General features: G+C 50.9%; 2 protein-coding genes across 2 annotated transcripts in view; both read left to right on the top strand.

Annotated features, from left to right (window-relative positions):
- Positions 1 to 19,416, top strand: part of LOC311312983 (unconventional myosin-XVIIIa-like) — a gene marked incomplete at both ends in the record, with an annotated part of 119,278 nt that overhangs the window by 31,551 nt on the left and 68,311 nt on the right. Inside the window, 5 exons of the mRNA XM_084442990.1 lie at positions 12,062 to 12,149; positions 12,886 to 12,992; positions 14,236 to 14,412; positions 16,021 to 16,231; positions 19,088 to 19,230. Coding sequence (XP_084299116.1) covers positions 12,062 to 12,149; positions 12,886 to 12,992; positions 14,236 to 14,412; positions 16,021 to 16,231; positions 19,088 to 19,230 — 726 coding nt within the window. The remainder of the gene's footprint in view (positions 1 to 12,061; positions 12,150 to 12,885; positions 12,993 to 14,235; positions 14,413 to 16,020; positions 16,232 to 19,087; positions 19,231 to 19,416) is intronic.
- Positions 3,533 to 10,902, top strand: LOC311314068 (uncharacterized protein; the record flags this gene model as incomplete). Its single annotated transcript, XM_084444370.1, has 6 exons — positions 3,533 to 3,544; positions 4,819 to 6,036; positions 9,268 to 9,375; positions 10,526 to 10,594; positions 10,725 to 10,737; positions 10,844 to 10,902. 6 exons carry the CDS (start codon positions 3,533 to 3,535, stop codon positions 10,900 to 10,902), a joined length of 1,479 nt encoding a protein of 492 aa, XP_084300496.1.

Raw genomic sequence — 19,416 nt, 5'->3', positions numbered from 1 at the left:
TAATAATAGAATAGAATAGAATAGAATAGAATAGAATAGAATAGAATAGAATAGAATAGAATAGAAAGGGGGGTTTGTCCAAGGGGTGTGCTCAGTGGTGATCTACTGCTGCTGTTGGCTGACAATCTTTCTACATCTATCCAGATGACTTAATATCCCATAGTGATGATGCTCGTTCTCTGCCCTGCTGTGTGAGTAGACCTCCCTGGTGTGGATCTGGTGGATCTGAGATGCAGACAGCGTGTGTGTTTCCTGTCTGGTCTATACTGTGCTAACTGGCCGTACCACCAGAGGACAAGGCTGCTCGTGAGCGTAGTTGTTGATGTGAGCCGGGTGGCAGTATCAGAGCCCATCAATAACCCAGCCCATGCCAGTCCTGTCACTGAATACCACTTGATTTGTCATAGTCATTAACAATGATAACACTAGGGGGGTATTGCTCACGCCTAGCTACCATAGATTGCTTTCTTTTAATTGGGATTATCAGATGGTCCTAATCTTGAACACTGGTGTTGCGAGGGTGATTCAGTGTGTTAAGCTGCTGTTGTGTTGGGACTGTTGGCCCTCTACCAAAAGCACGCCAGGGTCCGAGTGACAGAGCAACATTTGCCTCAGGCTGTCACAGGGCTATTCTCAGGTCTACAGGCAGGGAGTACAGTACTCCCATGGGTCTGTGTGGGTTCAAGCACATGCCATCGTGATGATTTTACTGTGTGTGTGTGTGGGTGTGTGGGTGGGTGGGTGTGTGTGTGTGTGTGTGCGTGCGTGCGGTTTGGCGGTGGCTCCGATTCACTCACTTTCAGAATCAAAACATTTGGGCTTCAACACCTCCCATGTACCCTGATGGCTTCTCCTAAAAAAGCCCCCCCGTCAGTGTCCACTGATAACCACACACACGCACGCACACACACACACACACACACACACACACACACACACACACACACACACACACACACACACACACACACACACACACACACACACACACACAGAGTCTGAGAATAGCAAAGGCTAAGTGGTTTATTTACGTCTGTGCGAAGCCTGCTTATGAATTGATGTCACCGGTGATTTCCGTGTCATTATGGGAGTCTGTCTCTCCTGTTCCCCCCCCCCCCCCCCCCCCGTGTGATCCATCCCTGCTCTCTACCCCTCTCTCTCCAGCTCAGGGCTCTGCTCCAGCCCCACCTCCATCAAGGGCCTTTTCTCTACGCTCCTGGTTGCAGGAAGAACCAGCGATTTCTGCCTTTTTGGTGAAGATCCGTCCATCCATCTGCCCATCCATCTGTGAAGAACTCCTCTCCGTTCCCATCCTCCCCTTCCCTCCACCCCTCTCTCTCTGACCCAGTCCACAAAACTCCTCCCCCCTCACCTGGCTCAGCCAATGACAGGAGGGCAGCCAACATGGCATTCTCATCGCGCTTTTCCTTCTGGGAGCAAAAGGAAAGTCTCGTTCCACTGTTCCTCACAACGCTGCATGGTGTGGGGGAAACGTCTCCTCCTGGGAGAAGCTCTTGCATGTATCGCGCCTCCACTGGGCGGCCATTTTGGTCTGTCAGTGTCACGGCAACGGGTGTTTGTGGTCACATAGCTATGCTTATGTAGCGGGTGTTTGACAGCGAAATATAACCATTATGGAACCATTATGGAGCATATGTGATCTAATATCCGTGGGTTTTTACTCACAGCAGATGGAAAAACCTCAACTGAACTATTTGGTCTTCACTGAAGTGAGAGGCCTTTAATATCGCATCAGATACTGTAGGCTACTTATTCTAGAGAAGCACTAATTGCCAAGCTGGTCTTTGATTTCATTTTGATTGGCCACTAACACACGCATGTGTGTTTCAGTGTGTGTGTGTGTGTGTGTGTGTGTGTGTGTCTGTGTGTGTGTGTGTGTGTGTGTGTGTGTGTGTGTGTGTGTCTTCACAGAAAGTCGACACCTCCAGTTGCCCAAAATAAGAACTAATGAATAGGAAAAGGAATGGTTTTTGGCAGGGCTGTAAAGCTGCACCCTCAGGAGTGATGGCCTGTATCTACTCCTAAAACAACCAACACACAGGAGTCCTGGGCATTTTAGATCTAGACCTATTTTGCATGATGTGGGGTTTGCATGTAGTGCAGTGAGTAACTGTGGTGTAACCTACATTTTGAATGCCTCCTTTTTTGACTGCTAAGGTTTTGACCTCGGTTCCCTTTCGCACATCAAACCCCTCTAGGTCAAAGAAGATACCAAACCTGGCGCCAACAAGGGTTCCAATCCTAGTGTAAGTGTCCCGTGTGATATGGTTTCAGCTGAGTTGAGGGCGCACTCACTCACAAAGGAGGGAGGAAGGAAAACGTAGGGATCACACATTTCTGGGCTTTGAAATAGGGCTGGATATCGATTCGAATTTCAAGAATCGATTCGATTCCGATTCCCAAGGTTCAGAATCGATTATCACGATTCAATTCGTTTTGATTCAATATCGATTCGGTTAGTGTTACTAAAACCTGTTTTTTAGCTGTAACCGCAGATTTTTGCAACGTGGAGTCAGTAAGGACTGAGGGAGAGTATTGGACCGGAGGACTGGAGAATATTCTCTGCCTTCTCCGCTCACTGGTCAGCTGCCTGAAGGCTGCAGTGGTATTTGTGTCTGAACCAGCCTTCTTCTCCTGACACAAGCAATTAGTCAAACAATGTAGTCATTTGCAAGCTGATTTGAAAATAGTCAGAGTGGAAGAGCGTAGTTACAATATGGTTCTATTCTAGCTGTAATGTCACAGATGGTAAAAGAAGCCTGGGGATTGGCACTGTGGCATTATTGGTAATTGCTTTCTAAATTGCATAATTAACTTTTTCATGTTTTTTTTGCAGAATATTCTGTTGTTGTGAGATCTTAAGTGTTACCGTCCGTCTCCTTATGTTACCCCAGGATACACAAACAGGGTGTGTGTCTGTGTCTGTGTGTGTGTGTGTGTGTGTGTGTGTGTGTGTGTGTGTGTGTGTGTGCGCGCGCGCGCGTGTGTGTGCATGTGTGTGTGCGTGCGTATTTGAGAGCTCATTCGAGCATTAGCTGCGATCATCATATTGTTAATTGACTAAGCTTTTAAAGCACTTGAATCGTTTCAGCGCGCCCCTCAGTGTGATTAGAGGAGTTAATCTAGCAGATTCTCTTATCTAGACCGCTGCTCTGACAGGATTGGCCACGGTGAGAGAGCTGCTTAATTGGCCCCCAGTATCCATACAGCTAATACCAACTAATGAGTGTGTTTGTTGGTTGTGAGGGTGCAGCAGGTCACCAGTGAGACCAGCAGATCTGGGTGAGAGAGGGCCGTGTGTCTGGAACAGTGAGACCAGCAGATCTGGGTGAGAGAGGGCCGTGTGTCTGGAACAGTGAGACCAGCAGCAGAGCGCAGATAGGGATATTCATGGAAGTACTGTAGGCATCCAGGGAACCAGGCTCCAGAGCCCCAGACGTGAGGTGTTCTCCCCAGGATACAATGCCCCTGTCTGGCCTACTGAAAAGACCAAAGCCCCCCCACAGGAGCCATGGAACAGCTGGTACTGTTACTTCAAGAATGTTAGATGAGGATTCAACAGTGACGGACTGTTATTGTCAACTTCTGTAGTCCTCCACCTTCATTCAGCATTCGCTAGCCTGTTCAGAGATCTGCTCTGCCTGGGAGATGTACTGTAGCACAGGGCCTGCAGGGTGAGCTATTCAACCGTGGAAAACCTTTAGAGATAAGAGTGTGTGTTGTTGGAACGATTGTTAGCGGTCAAGGCAAACAGTTATGTGAATAGTGTGTGTGTGTGTGTGTGTGTGTGTGTGTGCGCGTGTGCGCGTGTGTGCGTGTGTGTGTGTGTGTGTGTGTGTGGATAATATGGCGGAGCGAAAGGCTGGGCAGAGGTGTTTGTCTGTACAAGTGATGCTTATGTGAATGTGTGTGTGCGTGTGTGTGCGCATGCCGTTGTCTGTGTGCTACTGTATGTTAGTGAGAGGCAGTCCTGGGCCATGTAGGCGTCCATTCAGCCCTCAAAGACCCCTCTGCTCTCTCGGTCCGAACTCCCCCCCGTTACCCGGGGCTATTTCAGGAGCTGACCAGGCCTGTGGCAGCTGGCCAGGGGGAATGTTAGCGCACCAGCCTGACCCTACAATAACACCTTCCATGTTGCCCAAGCCAGTTAGCCAGGCTCTGTGGGGTCAGTCTGGGCTGTAACTAGACACCGTTGAACTGACTCGGTCGTTCCCCCTCTCAAATCAATGTTAGTCGAGTTCTGATTTGGATCCAGATCGTGAATCAGATTTATTTAGCCTGGCAGGTTTTCGCACATACTAGGAATTTGTTTTGAAGTGATGCCTACAGTAGATATGAACACAGCCTTCTAGACCAGGATTCTCTGGGTGGGTTCTGTTGTGTTATCTCTGATAGCCGGCAGTTTATACACTTGAGATACGGTCGCAGGGCTATTGAGTTGCATGCTGTAGCTTTTAATAATGCATGGTCAAACCACAGTAGCTGTCAGCAGACACACGGGGTCCGCCAGCATGCTGTAATAGCCTGGCGTCAATACAGGCCAGACAACAGCTATGGACTGGGTGTACAAGGACTGAAATTAACCCCTATTGCGGTACCTCGCTGGGGGTTACCAGGACCCTGAAACCACGTGTACCCAGTCTGGTACAGTAGCTGTATTGGTTATTTTTATGTCGTGCTGTTGGTGTAGTCCAGTTTGTGCAGACAGTAGCTGTGTGTGAGTTTCTCCTCATACTTTGCTCTCTCTCTCTTTCTCTCTCTCTCTCTCTCTCTCTCTCTGCTGTATTGTGTGAGTAGTCCGACAGCGAGGGCAGCATGAGTAGCAGGGCTCAGTCGGTGCCGTGTCTGGACCCAGGCAGGGGCCTGTTCCGCACCAGGAGCCCGGCTCCGCCCGCGCCCGCCACCGCTGCCCGGGTCCGCAGCCCCTCCCCGCCCCGGTTCCGCAGTCCCTCCCCGCCCCAGGTCCGCTCGCAGGTCATGGTGCCGGAGCGCTTCAAAAGCCCGGAGCCTCCGTCCAAGGCACCCGGGAGGTTCAAGAGTCCTGTGGCGTTGCGGACTCCCGCGGGGATGGAGACGGCGGTGAACGGCGACGGCGGGCAAAACGGCGCCGCGATCAACGGCGGCGCCGGCCAGCCCGACCCTGCGGACGACCACAGCATCGCCCGCAAGAAGGTGGTGAAGGTGGTGCGGCGTGTGGTGAGGAGGGTTCTGCCCGGCGAGGAGGAGGACGCCAAACCGGCGCCGCACACCGCCCAGACACCCAGCAGGTCTCCTCCGGAGCCGACCGCCAAACCCGCCCCTGAACCGCCCCAGCCGGCAGCTCTGCCGCCCACGGCGCCGACGTCGGTACCGAAGTCAGTCAAGGTTCCGTCGTTCTCCTTCAAGCACGACAGCATCAAGAAGGAGGAGAAAGACGACATGGCGGCCGGATTGACCAGCCTGATGGGCCGCGGGAGGACCAGGGAGCCCCGCCCTCGCACACGCAGGGACGACCCCCCCGAGAAGACGGAGCCGACGGAAGAGGAGAAGAAGAAGACTGAGGAGAAGACTGAAACAAAGACCTTGGTGGTGGAGCCGGAGCCCAAGCCAGCGGCAGGGTCGGTCTCTAAGCAGGACCACACCACCCCACAGACCTCTGCCCCTGTCACCGTCACCGCCGCCACCGCCACCACGGCCTCCAGAAACCCCCTCACCCTGCCCGGGTTCATCCCAGCCCCCAGACCCTCCCCGCTCTCCCCCCCCGCTGGTTTCGTACCAGCCCCCAAACCCTCCAGTGCCCCGCCGCCATCAAGCTCCGCCCCGGCGCCTAAACCTTCCACTGTCATCTCTCCGCGTTCCACCCCTGCCCCCAAAACCTCCCCTCTCTCCCCCCCGGCGGAGCCAGTCCCTCCCGCCAAATCCACGCCCCTCTCTCCTCCCGCTGGTTTCGTCCCCCCGCCTCCCAAGACCGACCCCTTCTCCCCAGCGCCTGGGTTAATCCCAGCTCCCAAACAGCCTGCTGGGAAGAAGCCAGAGGTACCGTACTGTACTGTGTGGCATGGCCAGGCAAACGTTTGGATTGTGGATTCTGGACTGTGGTTTGAAAACTGAATGCTGACTTGATGCACATATTTGCGGTGTGTGTGTGTGCAGTATGTGTGTGTGTGGGGGGGGGGGTGACTCACGGTTGTGGTGTGTTTTTACTAACTTCACTTGAGTTCCCACTTTGTCTACCGAACTGTTTTTGGGTCACTATTTGCTGCCGTTGTTCTGAAATTCCCTACTAAAAGCACGTTCAACTTTCTCCTTGTTGTCTTCTGCTGGTGAGTTTTTCTTTGGTGAAAGGCCACCGTCTCTGGAGGCCGGAGCGTTGTTGAGTTTTCTAGATCACACACGAGCTCCATGTTTCTTCCCCTCTCCTCCGAGCTCCTCCAGGGGGTGGACGAGGCCTGGTCCACTGCAGCATCTCCGTCGGAACCTTGTCCTCCGAGACGTACACAGGCTCCGCCGCGACGAGCTCCCACCAAAACAAACACAGTTCAGAAGCTATTTTCTCTCCAGCGCCGGTCCGCTGAGACCCGGCTGCCATGCCGCGCGGAGGCGTTGTTTATTAAGGCCTGGCGGTAGGGGAGTTACAGAGAGGGGAAAAACAGGAATGTTGAGGGAATGTGGCGTGGCCGTCCTCTGCGCGGGGTCCCTGGGAGATCGTGTCCAGCCACTTACCGCTGGTGCCGCTGTTTTCTGGGGTAGTAAGATACTTGTTTTCTGGGGTAGTAAGATACTTGTTTTCTGGGGTAGTAAGATGCTTGTTTTCTGGGGTAGTAAGATACTTGTTTTCTGGGGTAGTAAGATGCTTGTTTTCTGGGGTAGTAAGATACTTGTTTTCTGGGGTAGTAAGATGCTTGTTTTCTGGGGTAGTAAGATGCTTGTTTTCTGGGGTAGTAAGATGCTTGTTTTCTGGGGTAGTTAGATGCTTGTTTTCTGGGGTAGTCAGATACTTGTTTTCTGGGGTAGTAAGATACTTGTTTTCTGGGGTGGTAACATGCTTGTTTTCTGGGGTGGTAACATGCTTGTTTTCTGGGGTAGTCAGATACTTGTTTTCTGGGGTAGTCAGATACTTGTTTTCTGGGGTAGTCAGATACTTGTTTTCTGGGGTAGTCAGATACTTGTTTTCTGGGGTAGTCAGATGCTTGTTTTCTGGGGTAGTAAGATACTTGTTTTCTGGGGTGGTAACATGCTTGTTTTCTGGGGTGGTCAGATACAGTACTTGTTTTCTGGGGTAGTCAGATACAGTACTTGTTTTCTGGGGTAGTCAGATACTTGTTTTCTGGGGTAGTAAGATACTTGTTTTCTGGGGTGGTAACATGCTTGTTTTCTGTGGTAGTCAGATGCTTGTTTTCTGGGGTAGTAGTTTAGAGCCAGGCCTGCAGGTTTCTGCAAGTTCGCCGTTAAGAGACTAAAGCTTGTCTGTGTTGTTGTTGTTGAGGCCAGTACCAGTTGGCCTTGCTCAACATTACTACAATCTGAACTTATTTCACAACCCACATTTTGATGTGGCTGGCCGGGAGCAGAAGGAGCATGGTGCATGTGTTGCAGTGTTGGTCCGTAGCATGGTTGGATCACCTCTAATCTGATGGACCTTCTGTGTGGGTGTGTGTGTGTGTTTTGCCTGCGGATGTGGCCTGTGTTTCTGGTGTGTGCTGCTGTGTGTGTGTGTGTGTGTGTGTGTTGATTTAAGGTTAAGGCACCCTCTTGCCTCTTCTCTGTGAGACCTTCTGTGAACTGTTCTTCCAAGTGCAATCCCACCATAATCCACAAGGTGTGTTTGTTTTGGTGTACGGTGTGTGCGGCCTGCAGCAGTGAGATGACGGTGTTGCATGGCTCTGGGAATGGTAGTATTTTAGCCTCTGCTCACAACAAACCAATCTCTAGTTCTGCTGTCTGAAGCTAGGAAACCTGGTATCAGCAGTATTCCTCACTTGATACACTGTGGTAGAAGCGCTTGTTTGTGTAGTTTCTGTAGCTTTGCTCTGTGTGGAGGTTTTGGGGCTCAACCCTGTGGTCTGGATCTGACCTGTAGGAAGCACCGCTCAGTCCCACTGAAGAGGCTCAGAGACGCCTGGAGAGGATCTTCACCGCTCCTGTAATGACTGCTCCAAAACATGCCTGTCTGTCTGTCTGTCTGCCTGTCTGTGTGTCTGCCTGCCTGTCTGTGTGTCTGCCTGTCTGTCTGTCTGTCTGTCTGTCTGTCTGTCTGTCTGTCTGTCTGTCTGTCTCTGTCTGTCTGTCTGTCTGTCTGTCTGTCTGCCTGCCTGTCTGTCTGCCTGTCTGTAGGCTACAGTACTGTATGTGCTCTCGTTTTGTTGTCTTTGCCCCCCCCCCCCCCCCTGCCCCCCTTCTCTCTCTCTCTCTCTCTCTCTCTCTGTCTCTCTCCCTCTCTCTCTCTCTCTCCCTCTCTCTTTCTCTCGGGTATCCCACTTAATAGGTCAATCTAAAAACCACTCCAGAACTCCTATGGGCCTGGCCACTAGGCCATCAGCCCCATGCCTGGCATGTGTAGTTGGGCTGTGTAGGCTAGTGCTAACGCTGGGGTCACCCCTCAGGCTAGGCTGCTGATTGGACATCAAAAGTGTGGTGGAACAGGTGGTGTGTCAATGTGACCTGTCATGGAATGAAATCTCTCTCTCTCTCTCTCTCTCTCTCCCTTTCAAGCTCTAGCAATCTTTCTCTTTGTCTCCATCTGCATGTCTCACTTTTTCATTCTCACTCCTTACTCATGCTCGATGAATCATATTGATTAACACCTTATCAATACACAGCATATGCCCTCCTCTGACTCTGTTTGTGTCTATAGCTTGACTTAACTATGCCGTCCTCTGACTCTGTGTCTTAACTTCAGCATTTTTTTGGTCACGTTGTAATTTTGGCCTTTGTCTTTTTCCACATCCATGCATGACTGTCATCTGATCCTTACATTTCTGTAACAAATGAAGATTCAAACCAAAGAACTGAACCATATTTCATCTTAGCCATTTCCCGGTGCTTCTCTCTGCTTCTCTTCATTATCTGGATTTGGATCTGGGTTTGTTTTGGATATTACGTTTCTCATCTTTCTTCTTTCTCTCTCATCTCCCTCCCTCTGTCATTCCCCTTCTCTCAACTCCTACATTCTCTCTCTCTCTCTCTCTCTCTCTCTCTCTCTCACCTCTCTCTCATTCTCTTTCTCTTTTTCTTCCATTGCTTCTTGGGCGGTTGCGTGGCGCCTAGCTGGAACCTGTGGCTAGTGCCAAGGCCTTGGCCCCTGCCCCCACGCCCCTGGCCACGCCCCTGGCCACGCCCCTGGCCACGCCCCTGGCCCCCCCGGTGTCCCCTCAGGTACTGTGGCCCCCCGGGTCCCTCTCCGGCGGCCTGGCTGGAGTGTGTGCTCGTGTGGCGTGTTGGAGCGTAAGCCTGGATTTCTCCTCTAACCCCTCCCCCCATGCTTGTCTGTGTGATGTCCTAAAAGGTTGATTACTGACCCTAACAACCTTTGTTATACAGTGTGACCCTAACCTCCCCTTTACAGTAAATATCAAAGTATTAGATGATCTGTGTCTGAATTGAATCTTTTTTCATTTTGAGACCTGTGTGGTTGGTGAAATTGCCCGTTTGGTGTTCCGTGTTAACCCTTGTGTGTCCTAGCGTATTATTTATGAAGCAACAAGAGTTAAACAAACATGACCTGCATGGAAATCAAAAGTCAACCTCCCTGTTTAGTTCTGAACTGTATTCCGCTGTTTCCTTTGGTCAATGGCATGGCGTCGTCACCGGTCTGTTCATCCTGGCGTGTGACCGGCCGACCTCAGAGAGCAGGTGTCTGCTGGTCTGGGGTCAGCGGTGATATATGACCGGCAGGTGCTGCTGTTTGTTTGGCTGCTCTCTGTGACAGCTGTGTCATGATGATGCATTAGCTCATCTCACAGACATTGAGCCAGGCCCCGCCCCCAACCTCTGCTCACAGCCTTCATGTCGCCTGAGCCTGTTTCCTGGCAGCAGCGATGACGTCCGTTATGACCTGCCGTCTGGCCCTGCGTCAGCTGATCCTGAGACCGATAGTAAAGATGGACTATCTACAGTAGACTGTGTTCATGGTTACCGAGGAGCTCATTTGATTGGCCAGAGCTCTATTGATGGTTGCTAGGGGGGGCTACCCACCGAGTGGCTTCATTTCCGGACCCCCCACTCCTCCTCCCCCCTCCTCCCCCTTCTTTCTGCTGTCCCTCCCAGCAGCTGACCACACAGGAGCAGTCAGCCATCTTGTCAGATGTCCTGTTAGTGTTTTGCACTGTAACTGCACCATTATAGATCTGTGTTTCTTCTCTAAATGTAACCCTTCCTCCTCCTCCTCTTTCTCCTCTTCCTCCTCTTCCTTTTCCTCTTCCTCTTCCTCCTCTTCCTCCTCTTCCTCCTCCTCCTCCTCCTCTTTCTCCTCTTCCTCCTCCTCCTCCTCCTCCTCCTCCTCCTCCCCATGCTTCCCGTCCTCCAGGGACAGGTGGAGCAGGACGCCGTGGCGATCCTACGGGCGGATCACGCCACCGCCGCCCAGCAAACCAAGGTCTGGCATTCACTGTGCCTGTGTGTGACCCCGCCCACCTCAACCCCTCACCCTCACCCTCACCCTCACCCACACCCACACTGCTCTGTGTGGTAGTGTGCTCTGTGTGGTAGTGTGCTCTGTGTGGTAGTGTGCTCTGTGTGGTAGTGTGCTCTGTGTGGTAGTGTGCTCTGTGTGGTAGTGTGCTCTGTGTGGTAGTGTGCTCTGTGTGGTAGTGTGCTCTGTGTGGTAGTGTGCTCTGTGTGGTAGTGTGCTCTGTGTGGATTGCTGTCTGTCCCAACCTCAACTCGCCTCACATTCGTGGATAAAGACATTTATTCTTTATTCATTCATTCTGAGATTTTTCCCTCCGCACTTCAATCATGCGACGCTGTTGGGATTCCTCAAGGAGAGCGCTTTATCTGTCATCTCTTTAAAATCAAATCTGTGTTTTTTTGGTGTGTTTGTTATTCAGTCAGTATTGCTCCATTCCACCAACGCAGGACTGCAGGCTGCCATGACAACAAGCTAACCGTGAATGTGTTTGCACTGTAATATGAGTGGTGTGACCCAGACCAGGCCCCTCACCCTCACCTCCTCAGGGCCCAGACCCCTCACCCTCACCTCCTCAGGGCCCAGACCCCTCACCCTCACCTCAGCAGGGACCAGACCCCTCACCCTCACCTCCTCAGGGGGCCTTTCCTCTCACCCTCACCTCCTCAGGGCCCAGACCCCTCACCCTCACCTCCTCAGGGCCCAGACCCCTCACCCTCACCTCCTCAGGGGGCCTTTCCTCTCACCCTCACCTCCTCAGGGCCCAGACCCCTCACCCTCACCTCCTCAGGGCCCAGACCCCTCACCCTCACCTCCTCAGGGGGCCTTTCCTCTCACACTTGGGGATTTTTGATTTATATATATTTATATATATATATATATATATATATATATATATATATATATATATATACACACGTTTCACACGTTTTGCCTCATGTCTGGTTACCTCATCTATTATAGCATACCCTGTGTGTGTGTATGTGTGTGTATGTATGTAATAGACCATAACAATTGATTTCAAACCCTGCTCACCCACCCTGACATTGACACTAAACTTTGTCTCAGTTCAGTTCACTGTGTATTCACCCCCACACACACAACACACACACACAACACACACACACACACACACACAAACAAGCTCGATGGTCAAAAGCATTGAGTTGTGGTACCACAGATGTTGGCTGTGAGATGTTACTGCTGTGTGTGTGTGACCCTGGTCTGTGTGTGTGTGACCCTGGTCTGTGTGTGTGTGTGACCCTGGTCTGTGTGTGTGTGACCCTGGTCTGTGTGTGTGTGTGTTTGTGACCCTGGTGTGTGTGTGTGACCCTGGTGTGTGTGTGTGTGATCCTGGTGTGTGTGTGTGACCCTGGTGTGTGTGTGTGTGATCCTGGTGTGTGTGTGTGACCCTGGTGTGTGTGTGTTCTCCAGGTGAAGACGGAGGAGCAGATAGCGGTGGAGCAGGCATGGTTCGGCTCAGAGAAGGTGTGGCTGGTTCACAAGGACGGCTTCTCCCTCGGTACGTTCCTCTCAGACCTCTGGGACTAGCCTGGACCCTCTGGGACTAGCCTGGACCCTCTGGGACTAGCCTGGACCCTCTGGGACTAGCCTGGACCCTCTGGGACTAGCCTGGACCCTCTGGGACTAGCCTGGACCCTCTCGGACTAGCCTGGACCCTCTGGGACTAGCCTGGACCCTCTGGGACTAGCCTGGACCCTCTGGGACTAGCCTGGACCATCTGGGACTAGCCCGGACTCTCTGGGACTAGCCCGGACCCTCTGGGACTAGCCCGGACCCTCTGGGACTAGCCCGGACTCTCTGGGACTAGCCCGGACTCTCTGGGACTAGCCCGGACCCTCTGGGACTAGCCCGGACCCTCTGGGACTAGCCCGGACCCTCTGGGACTAGCCCGGACCCTCTGGGACTAGCCTGGACCCTCAGCCTGTACACACAGACCAGTACTAGTCTAGACCCAGTGGTTCTCTACACACAGACCAGTACTCTGGCTGTTGGGATGACAGTGTTCAGTAAACATTGTGTCTGTAACCTCGGTGGAGATATGTGAATCTTGCCCTCCATATATCAAGATTACCAACCAAACATCTGATTCTACTGATTAGCTGATCGCCAGGTCCTTAATTAGCCAAATCAGGTGTGTCCCCAAGGTGCAAGTCAGACAGTAGCCGGGGCCCCCCGGACTAGATAGGCCTCAGTCTGGAGGGGACGTCTCACTGTGTCCACGCTGCTGTCCACAGCGACCCTGCTGAAGGTGGAGGCGGGCTCTGTGCCCGAGGGGAAGGTGAGGATCAGGCTGGAACACGACGGGGCCGTGCTGGACGTGGACGAGGACGACGTGGAGAAGGTGAGCGCTGACCGAGGGGACGGACAGGACACTGGGTCGGCGGGGGCGGCGTTCTCCGGTATGGAGACGTGAGTGTGTGTGAGTGTGTGTGTGTGTGTGGGGGGGGGGGTAAAAGAGTTAGGTAAGTGGATGGAGGGAGGGGCAGGGGGGTAAGAGAGTAAAGAGGGGTGTGTTGGGGGTGAGTGTTAGCTGGGTTGGGTGGAGGGAGGGGGGGGTGTTTGTGTGGGGGGGGGGGGAGGGAGGGCACTAAGTCAATTTGTCTACGCACGTCCGGAGCAGCCAGTCAGTCACAGATGGTCACTGCGGACACACAGCGACGCCCGAGGCATGATGGGACGCCTGGTAGAGAGGTCAGCCAGCTTGGCCGGACACTGGTCATGTGACTCTCCCTGCCATGGCTCTGCTTTGCCCAGCTTTGCAGAGAAAATCACATTACTTTTATTTATTTTTTAAAATATATTTTTTAAAGCAGGCTCTTCTTTTTATTTAAATCATTTCGGCACAAAGACAGCAAAAAAAACTTTCCATGGCTCCTGAGGTGGCGGCGACCTTGAGCAGGGTTCTGTCTGGAGGAACACAAAAATCCTACCCCAAACTTTTTTCCCCCTCTCTCTTCATTTCCCACCTGGCATTGTATAAAGTCACTTAGCTCGCACTGATGGCTGACTTTACAGTGTGTTATTAACGCAGTCAAGGTCGACGCCCTGATCAAATGTTTGTAGCATCTGTTTGGTTAAGGAAATGCAAACTCGGACCCCTCTGAGTCTGGAGAGCCATCTGCTGTAATTACATAAAAGACTTTGGCATCGGGCAGCTCGGGAGTTCATACCGGTGCATACCAACTCCCACATCTGCTGGTTTCTGGATCGTACCACTACTCCCCATCTTGGAATACATGGCTAAGGCTCACTGTATCTTAAAACCTGCCTCACTGCCTACCCACCCCATAGGGGCTGATATGGTAGACAGCTCTTTCAGGTTTGGACAGGTGAAATGAAGGCTACTCATAAACACTGCTCTAAGGATAGGTTTGTGTATACAATTAAAATATTCAGCATTGATGATAGATTGATATTTCTGTAGCGTGTCAGAAGATCGAGCTGATCTGAGAGCTGTTCTGGGGACATGCAGAGAACAGGTCTGGTAGGTCAGGCTAACGAGTCCCCCAGACGTTCATTCAACGTTCATTCGACATTCACTTGACATTCAACCCTGGATCTTTCTCTCTCTCTCTCTTTCTCAGGCCAACCCTCCCTCGTACGACCGCTCAGAGGACCTGGCGTCGCTGCTGTACCTGAACGAGTCCAGCGTGATGCACACCCTCCGCCAACGATACGGCGGGAACCTGATCCACACCCACGCCGGCCCCAACATGGTGGTCATCAACCCCCTCAGCACGCCATCCATGTACTCTGAGAAGGTGAGCAGGCACACACACACACACACACACACACACACACACGCACGCACGCACTGTAAGCTCTACGGTGGAGCCACAGGGGCGGAGCAAAGCAAACCAGGCTCAGACGTGTAGCCTGTCCACGTCTACGCGTTTCGCAGCCCAGTTTAGCGATAACACCACTGAGTTTAGGGTTAAGGAAGACCCTAACCCCTAACCTTAACCCTAACCCCTAACCCTAACCCTAAACCTGACCCTCACCCCAACCTTAACCCTAAACTCTATGGTGTTCTTGCTAAACTGGGTTGCGAAAAGTAATCTCGCAGCCAGTCCTCACAACAGCACATTTATTTTAACAAACAAAAATCGAAATCTGAAGTGGCATTCCCATAACACCAAAAATGAAGGCGGCGGGCGCGGTCGCTTCCTCCCGAACCTCTGGTACTCGTGGGCGGCAGCTAAGGAAATGGGTGCGTTCCTACGGCAGAGGGGAAAAATCACATCAGTTGTATGTGGAGTCAGGTTAGGTCTCACCAGTTCTCACATGCACGCCTGGTTACTCTCTGAGCCTTAAGACTCCTGTTCTTCTCGGTGGGCGGGGCTTATCAGGAGGCAGGGGCTCATTAGCTAATCGACTCCAGCCGGCGCGCGCTCCCCCAGGTCCTGATTGCCGCATAGTTGGTAGGTGTGTGGTAGGGTTGCCCGGGTGACGCGGAAGGGGTGGTAAGCCCCGTGGATCACCTGGCCATGCTGTCCAGGGTGCTGATCTCTGGGGGGGGTTGCGTCTCGGCCTTCGGCCGCTGTCCATGGTGCTGGAGGATGGGGGGAGATTTTACGCAGGCAAGGTTTCGTCCCGCGCGTTCCCGAAGCGGCTTTACGCGGCCTGGTGGCAGCCTCGTGCCGGTTGCCTCCAGAGAGGGTGCCACAGCACGCACGCACACACACACACACGCGAAGAGATTGTGGTGTTGTCGAGGCCGGGGAACCCAGAGGCCTGTGGACAGTTCTATTAACTTTATTACAGTTCTGCTAACTTTATTACAGTTCTATTAGCTATAGCATTGTTAACTCTAGCATGTAAGGACACACACACACACACACACACGAACACACACGTGCTAATGCTAATGCTATACTCTGTGCTAATGCTAATGCTATACTCTGAGCACAAAGTCATTGGGAAGACATGGGCAGTAGGGCAAGGCAATTTTATTTGTATAGCGCTTTTCAGCAACAAGGCAATTCAAAGTGCTTTACATGAAACATAAGTACATATAAAATTACAAAAACATTATAAAAGGACATTTAAAACAAAATGCAGAAAAATAAAATCCAAGAATAAAAGTTACAGTGCAGTGTACGAATAAATACTTATTTGATTTAATAAAAAGCAGCGGCAAAATGAGAAGTCTTCAGTCTTGATTTAAAAGAACTGAGAAGGTTAAGGTCAACGACGGTAACCTGGAGGCCAAGGACACGGTGGGCGTTCAGACATGTGACTGGCTTGAGACCCTCACACCCTCTCATACTGTTACTCTGTCATTCACTCTCGTTCCATCTCCCCCTCTCTTCTTTTCCTATCCTCTCTCTCTGTCTCTCTCTCTCTCTCTCTCTCTCCCTCCCCCTCAGGTGATGCACATGTTCAAGGGGTGCCGGCGCGAGGACACAGCGCCCCACGTCTACGCCATGGCCCAGTCAGCCTACCGGAACCTTCTGACCACCCGGCAGGACCAGTCCATCGTGCTGCTGGGCAAGAGCGGCAGCGGCAAGACCACCAACTGCCAGCACCTGGTCCAGTACCTGGTCTCCATCGCCGGCAGCACCGGGAAGATCTTCTCTGGTCAGTCGCTCTGGTTTGGTTTGGCCAATCGGCAACGTTACCTACCGGTCGTCGGGCTTCTGACCCGCTCAGCCGGAAACGGCGCCCGCCGGGCAGTTCCGTCACGTGACCCCGCCCTCGTCGTTTTTCTTTTCTTTTTTTTTTTTTAAACCTAATTTTTATTTAGATTCAAACTATTGTACAATACAATATCGGACAAAGACACCTTTCCTTTTTCTCTTCCAGCTGTATCAATACATTATTGACAATAAGTTACAAATATTCAATAGACAAACTATAAAAACAAGAACAAAAGAGAGGTCCACTCCGAAGTAAAATAGTGGTCACATAAACAAAAGATAACCTATAGAGTATTACAGCCCAGAGAGACAACAAATACATTTGGAAATAAGACAGGACAGTTAAATAATACAAGGTAGTACTGAAGCAATCCTTGACTGTATTAATAAACATGGCAGGTCTGCTACAGACGTTTTTCTAATAAAGGAAATACTTATCGAGCTGAAACCCCTCGAGTCGACTCGAAGGAGCTGCGTCTTAACGACTGGAGTGTAGCTTCATGACTGTGTGGGTGGCTTCAATTAGTTTAAATTGCAAATTTGTTGTGTGATAGCGCTAATTACTTGGTGCCCTATTAAGCTAATACTAGCTATCTATAGCTAATAAAGGCTCCTTACTGTACGTTTCCCATGCACGAATCACCAGACACATACACCTACTGTATAGGCTCTATTTACACAAGAGCATTTTCACTTCCTATAGCCTCTATTTACACAAGAGCATGATCACTTCCTATAGGCTCTCTATTTACACAAGAGCATGATCACTTCCTATAGGCTCTATTTACACAAGAGCATGATCACTTCCTATAGGCTCTCCATTTACACAAGAGCATGATCACTTCCTATAGGCTCTCTATTTACACAAGAGCATGATCACTTCCTATAGGCTCTCTATTTACACAAGAGCATTTTCACTTCCTATAGCCTCTATTTACACAAGAGCATGATCACTTCCTATAGGCTCTATTTACACAAGAGCATGATCACTTCCTATAGGCTCTATTTACACAAGAGCATGATCACTTCCTATAGGCTCTATTTACACAAGAGCATGATCACTTCCTATAGGCTCTCTATTTACACAAGAGCATGATCACTTCCTATAGGCTCTCTATTTACACAAGAGCATTTTCACTTCCTATAGCCTCTATTTACACAAGAGCATTTTCACTTCCTATAGCCTCTATTTACACAAGAGCATGATCACTTCCTATAGGCTCTATTTACACAAGAGCATGATCACTTCCTATAGGCTCTATTTACACAAGAGCATGATCACTTCCTATAGGCTCTCTATTTACACAAGAGCATGATCACTTCCTATAGGCTCTCCATTTACACAAGAGCATGATCACTTCCTATAGGCTCTCTATTTACACAAGAGCATGATCACTTCCTATAGGCTCTATTTACACAAGAGCATGATCACTTCCTATAGGCTCTCTATTTACACAAGAGCATGATCACTTCCTATAGGCTCTCTATTTACACAAGAGCATGATCACTTCCTATAGGCTCTATTTACACAAGAGCATGATCACTTCCTATAGGCTCTCTATTTACACAAGAGCATGATCACTTCCTATAGGCTCTATTTACACAAGAGCATGATCACTTCCTATAGGCTCTCTATTTACACAAGAGCATGATCACTTCCTATAGGCTCTCCATTTACACAAGAGCATGATCACTTCCTATAGGCTCTCTATTTACACAAGAGCATGATCACTTCCTATAGGCTCTATTTACACAAGAGCATGATCACTTCCTATAGGCTCTATTTACACAAGAGCATGATCACTTCTGTAGAGGTGTTCTGTGGCTGGACAGACAGGCGGACGGAAGGACAGGCAGACAGACAGGCAGACAGACAGACAGACAGACAGACAGACAGACAGACAGACAGACAGACAGACAGACAGACAGACAGACAGGTAGGCAGACAGGCAGACAGGCAGGCAGGCAGGCAGGCAGGCGGACAGGCAGGCAGACAGACAGACAGGCAGGCAGGCGGACAGGCGGACAGGCGGACAGGCAGGCAGGCAGGCGGACAGACAGACTGATGGACAGACAGAGAGAACAGAGGAACCTTTTTGCAGGGAATACATAAACGTTGATTTTGGCTCAGCTTTCTACATGTGTATTATGTGAAAGTTGTTTGGGGTATGAAATTTATTAGGTTGGCTCCACTCTGTGCGTGTGTGTGTGCGTGCGCGTGCATGTGTGTGTGTGTGTGTGTGTGTGAGATGGATGATGGGAGCCCTTAATGATGCCCTGTGGAGCAGTGAGGTAATTAGCAGAGCTTATCAAGCGTCTCAGCCCCAGGTTTAATAGTAGTAGGGTAATGAGAACTCCAACACTTAGCTAGCGACTGCTAAACAGGAGAAACGCTATCAGGACTACAGCTGCTTTAGGCAAGTGCTGCGAATTCATGCCTGGAAACCGTATGACAACCATTGTTTGATAAATTACCTACATGCAGTATTAAACCGTATGCACTGCATAACAATTATAGCCGAGGCACCGGCTGATTCCATAACACACCACAACAGTACCAGCAAGGCTAAGAGGAGGCTAACCTGGGTCCAGACGCTCCAGTCCACCGAGCTGGCGGTTCTGTCCAATATCAGGCTAAAAGACGGCACTAAACAGAGTAGACAGTCTAACTACTGAACTAAAACAGTAGACAAAGTCACTCTAACTAAAACAGTAGACAGAGTCACTCTAACTAAAACAGTAGACAGAGTCAGAGACGGCACCAGACGTGATGAGAGGCTGGTGTGTTTCCCCCCAGCGGAGAAGTGGCAGGCGGTGTACAGCATCCTGGAGGCCTTCGGGAACAGCTCCACCTCCATGAACGCCAACGCCAGCCGCTTCTCCCACATCGTCTCCCTGGACTTCGACCAGGCCGGCCAGGTGGCCTCCGCCTCCATCCAGGTAGCACCGCTGACCAGCATCTGAACACACATACACACTAACGCGCACATACACACACACACACACACACACACACACACACACACACACACACACACACACATTAACACACACACACTCAGTAAGTAACATACATGCACACAGAGTAACACACACACACACACACACACACTCACAGTAACACAC

The sequence above is a fragment of the Borostomias antarcticus genome (assembly GCF_949987555.1).
Source record: "Borostomias antarcticus genome assembly, chromosome: 1".
NCBI classification, from domain to species: domain Eukaryota; kingdom Metazoa; phylum Chordata; class Actinopteri; order Stomiiformes; family Stomiidae; genus Borostomias; species Borostomias antarcticus.
This window is presented reverse-complemented; position numbering and strand designations above follow the sequence as displayed.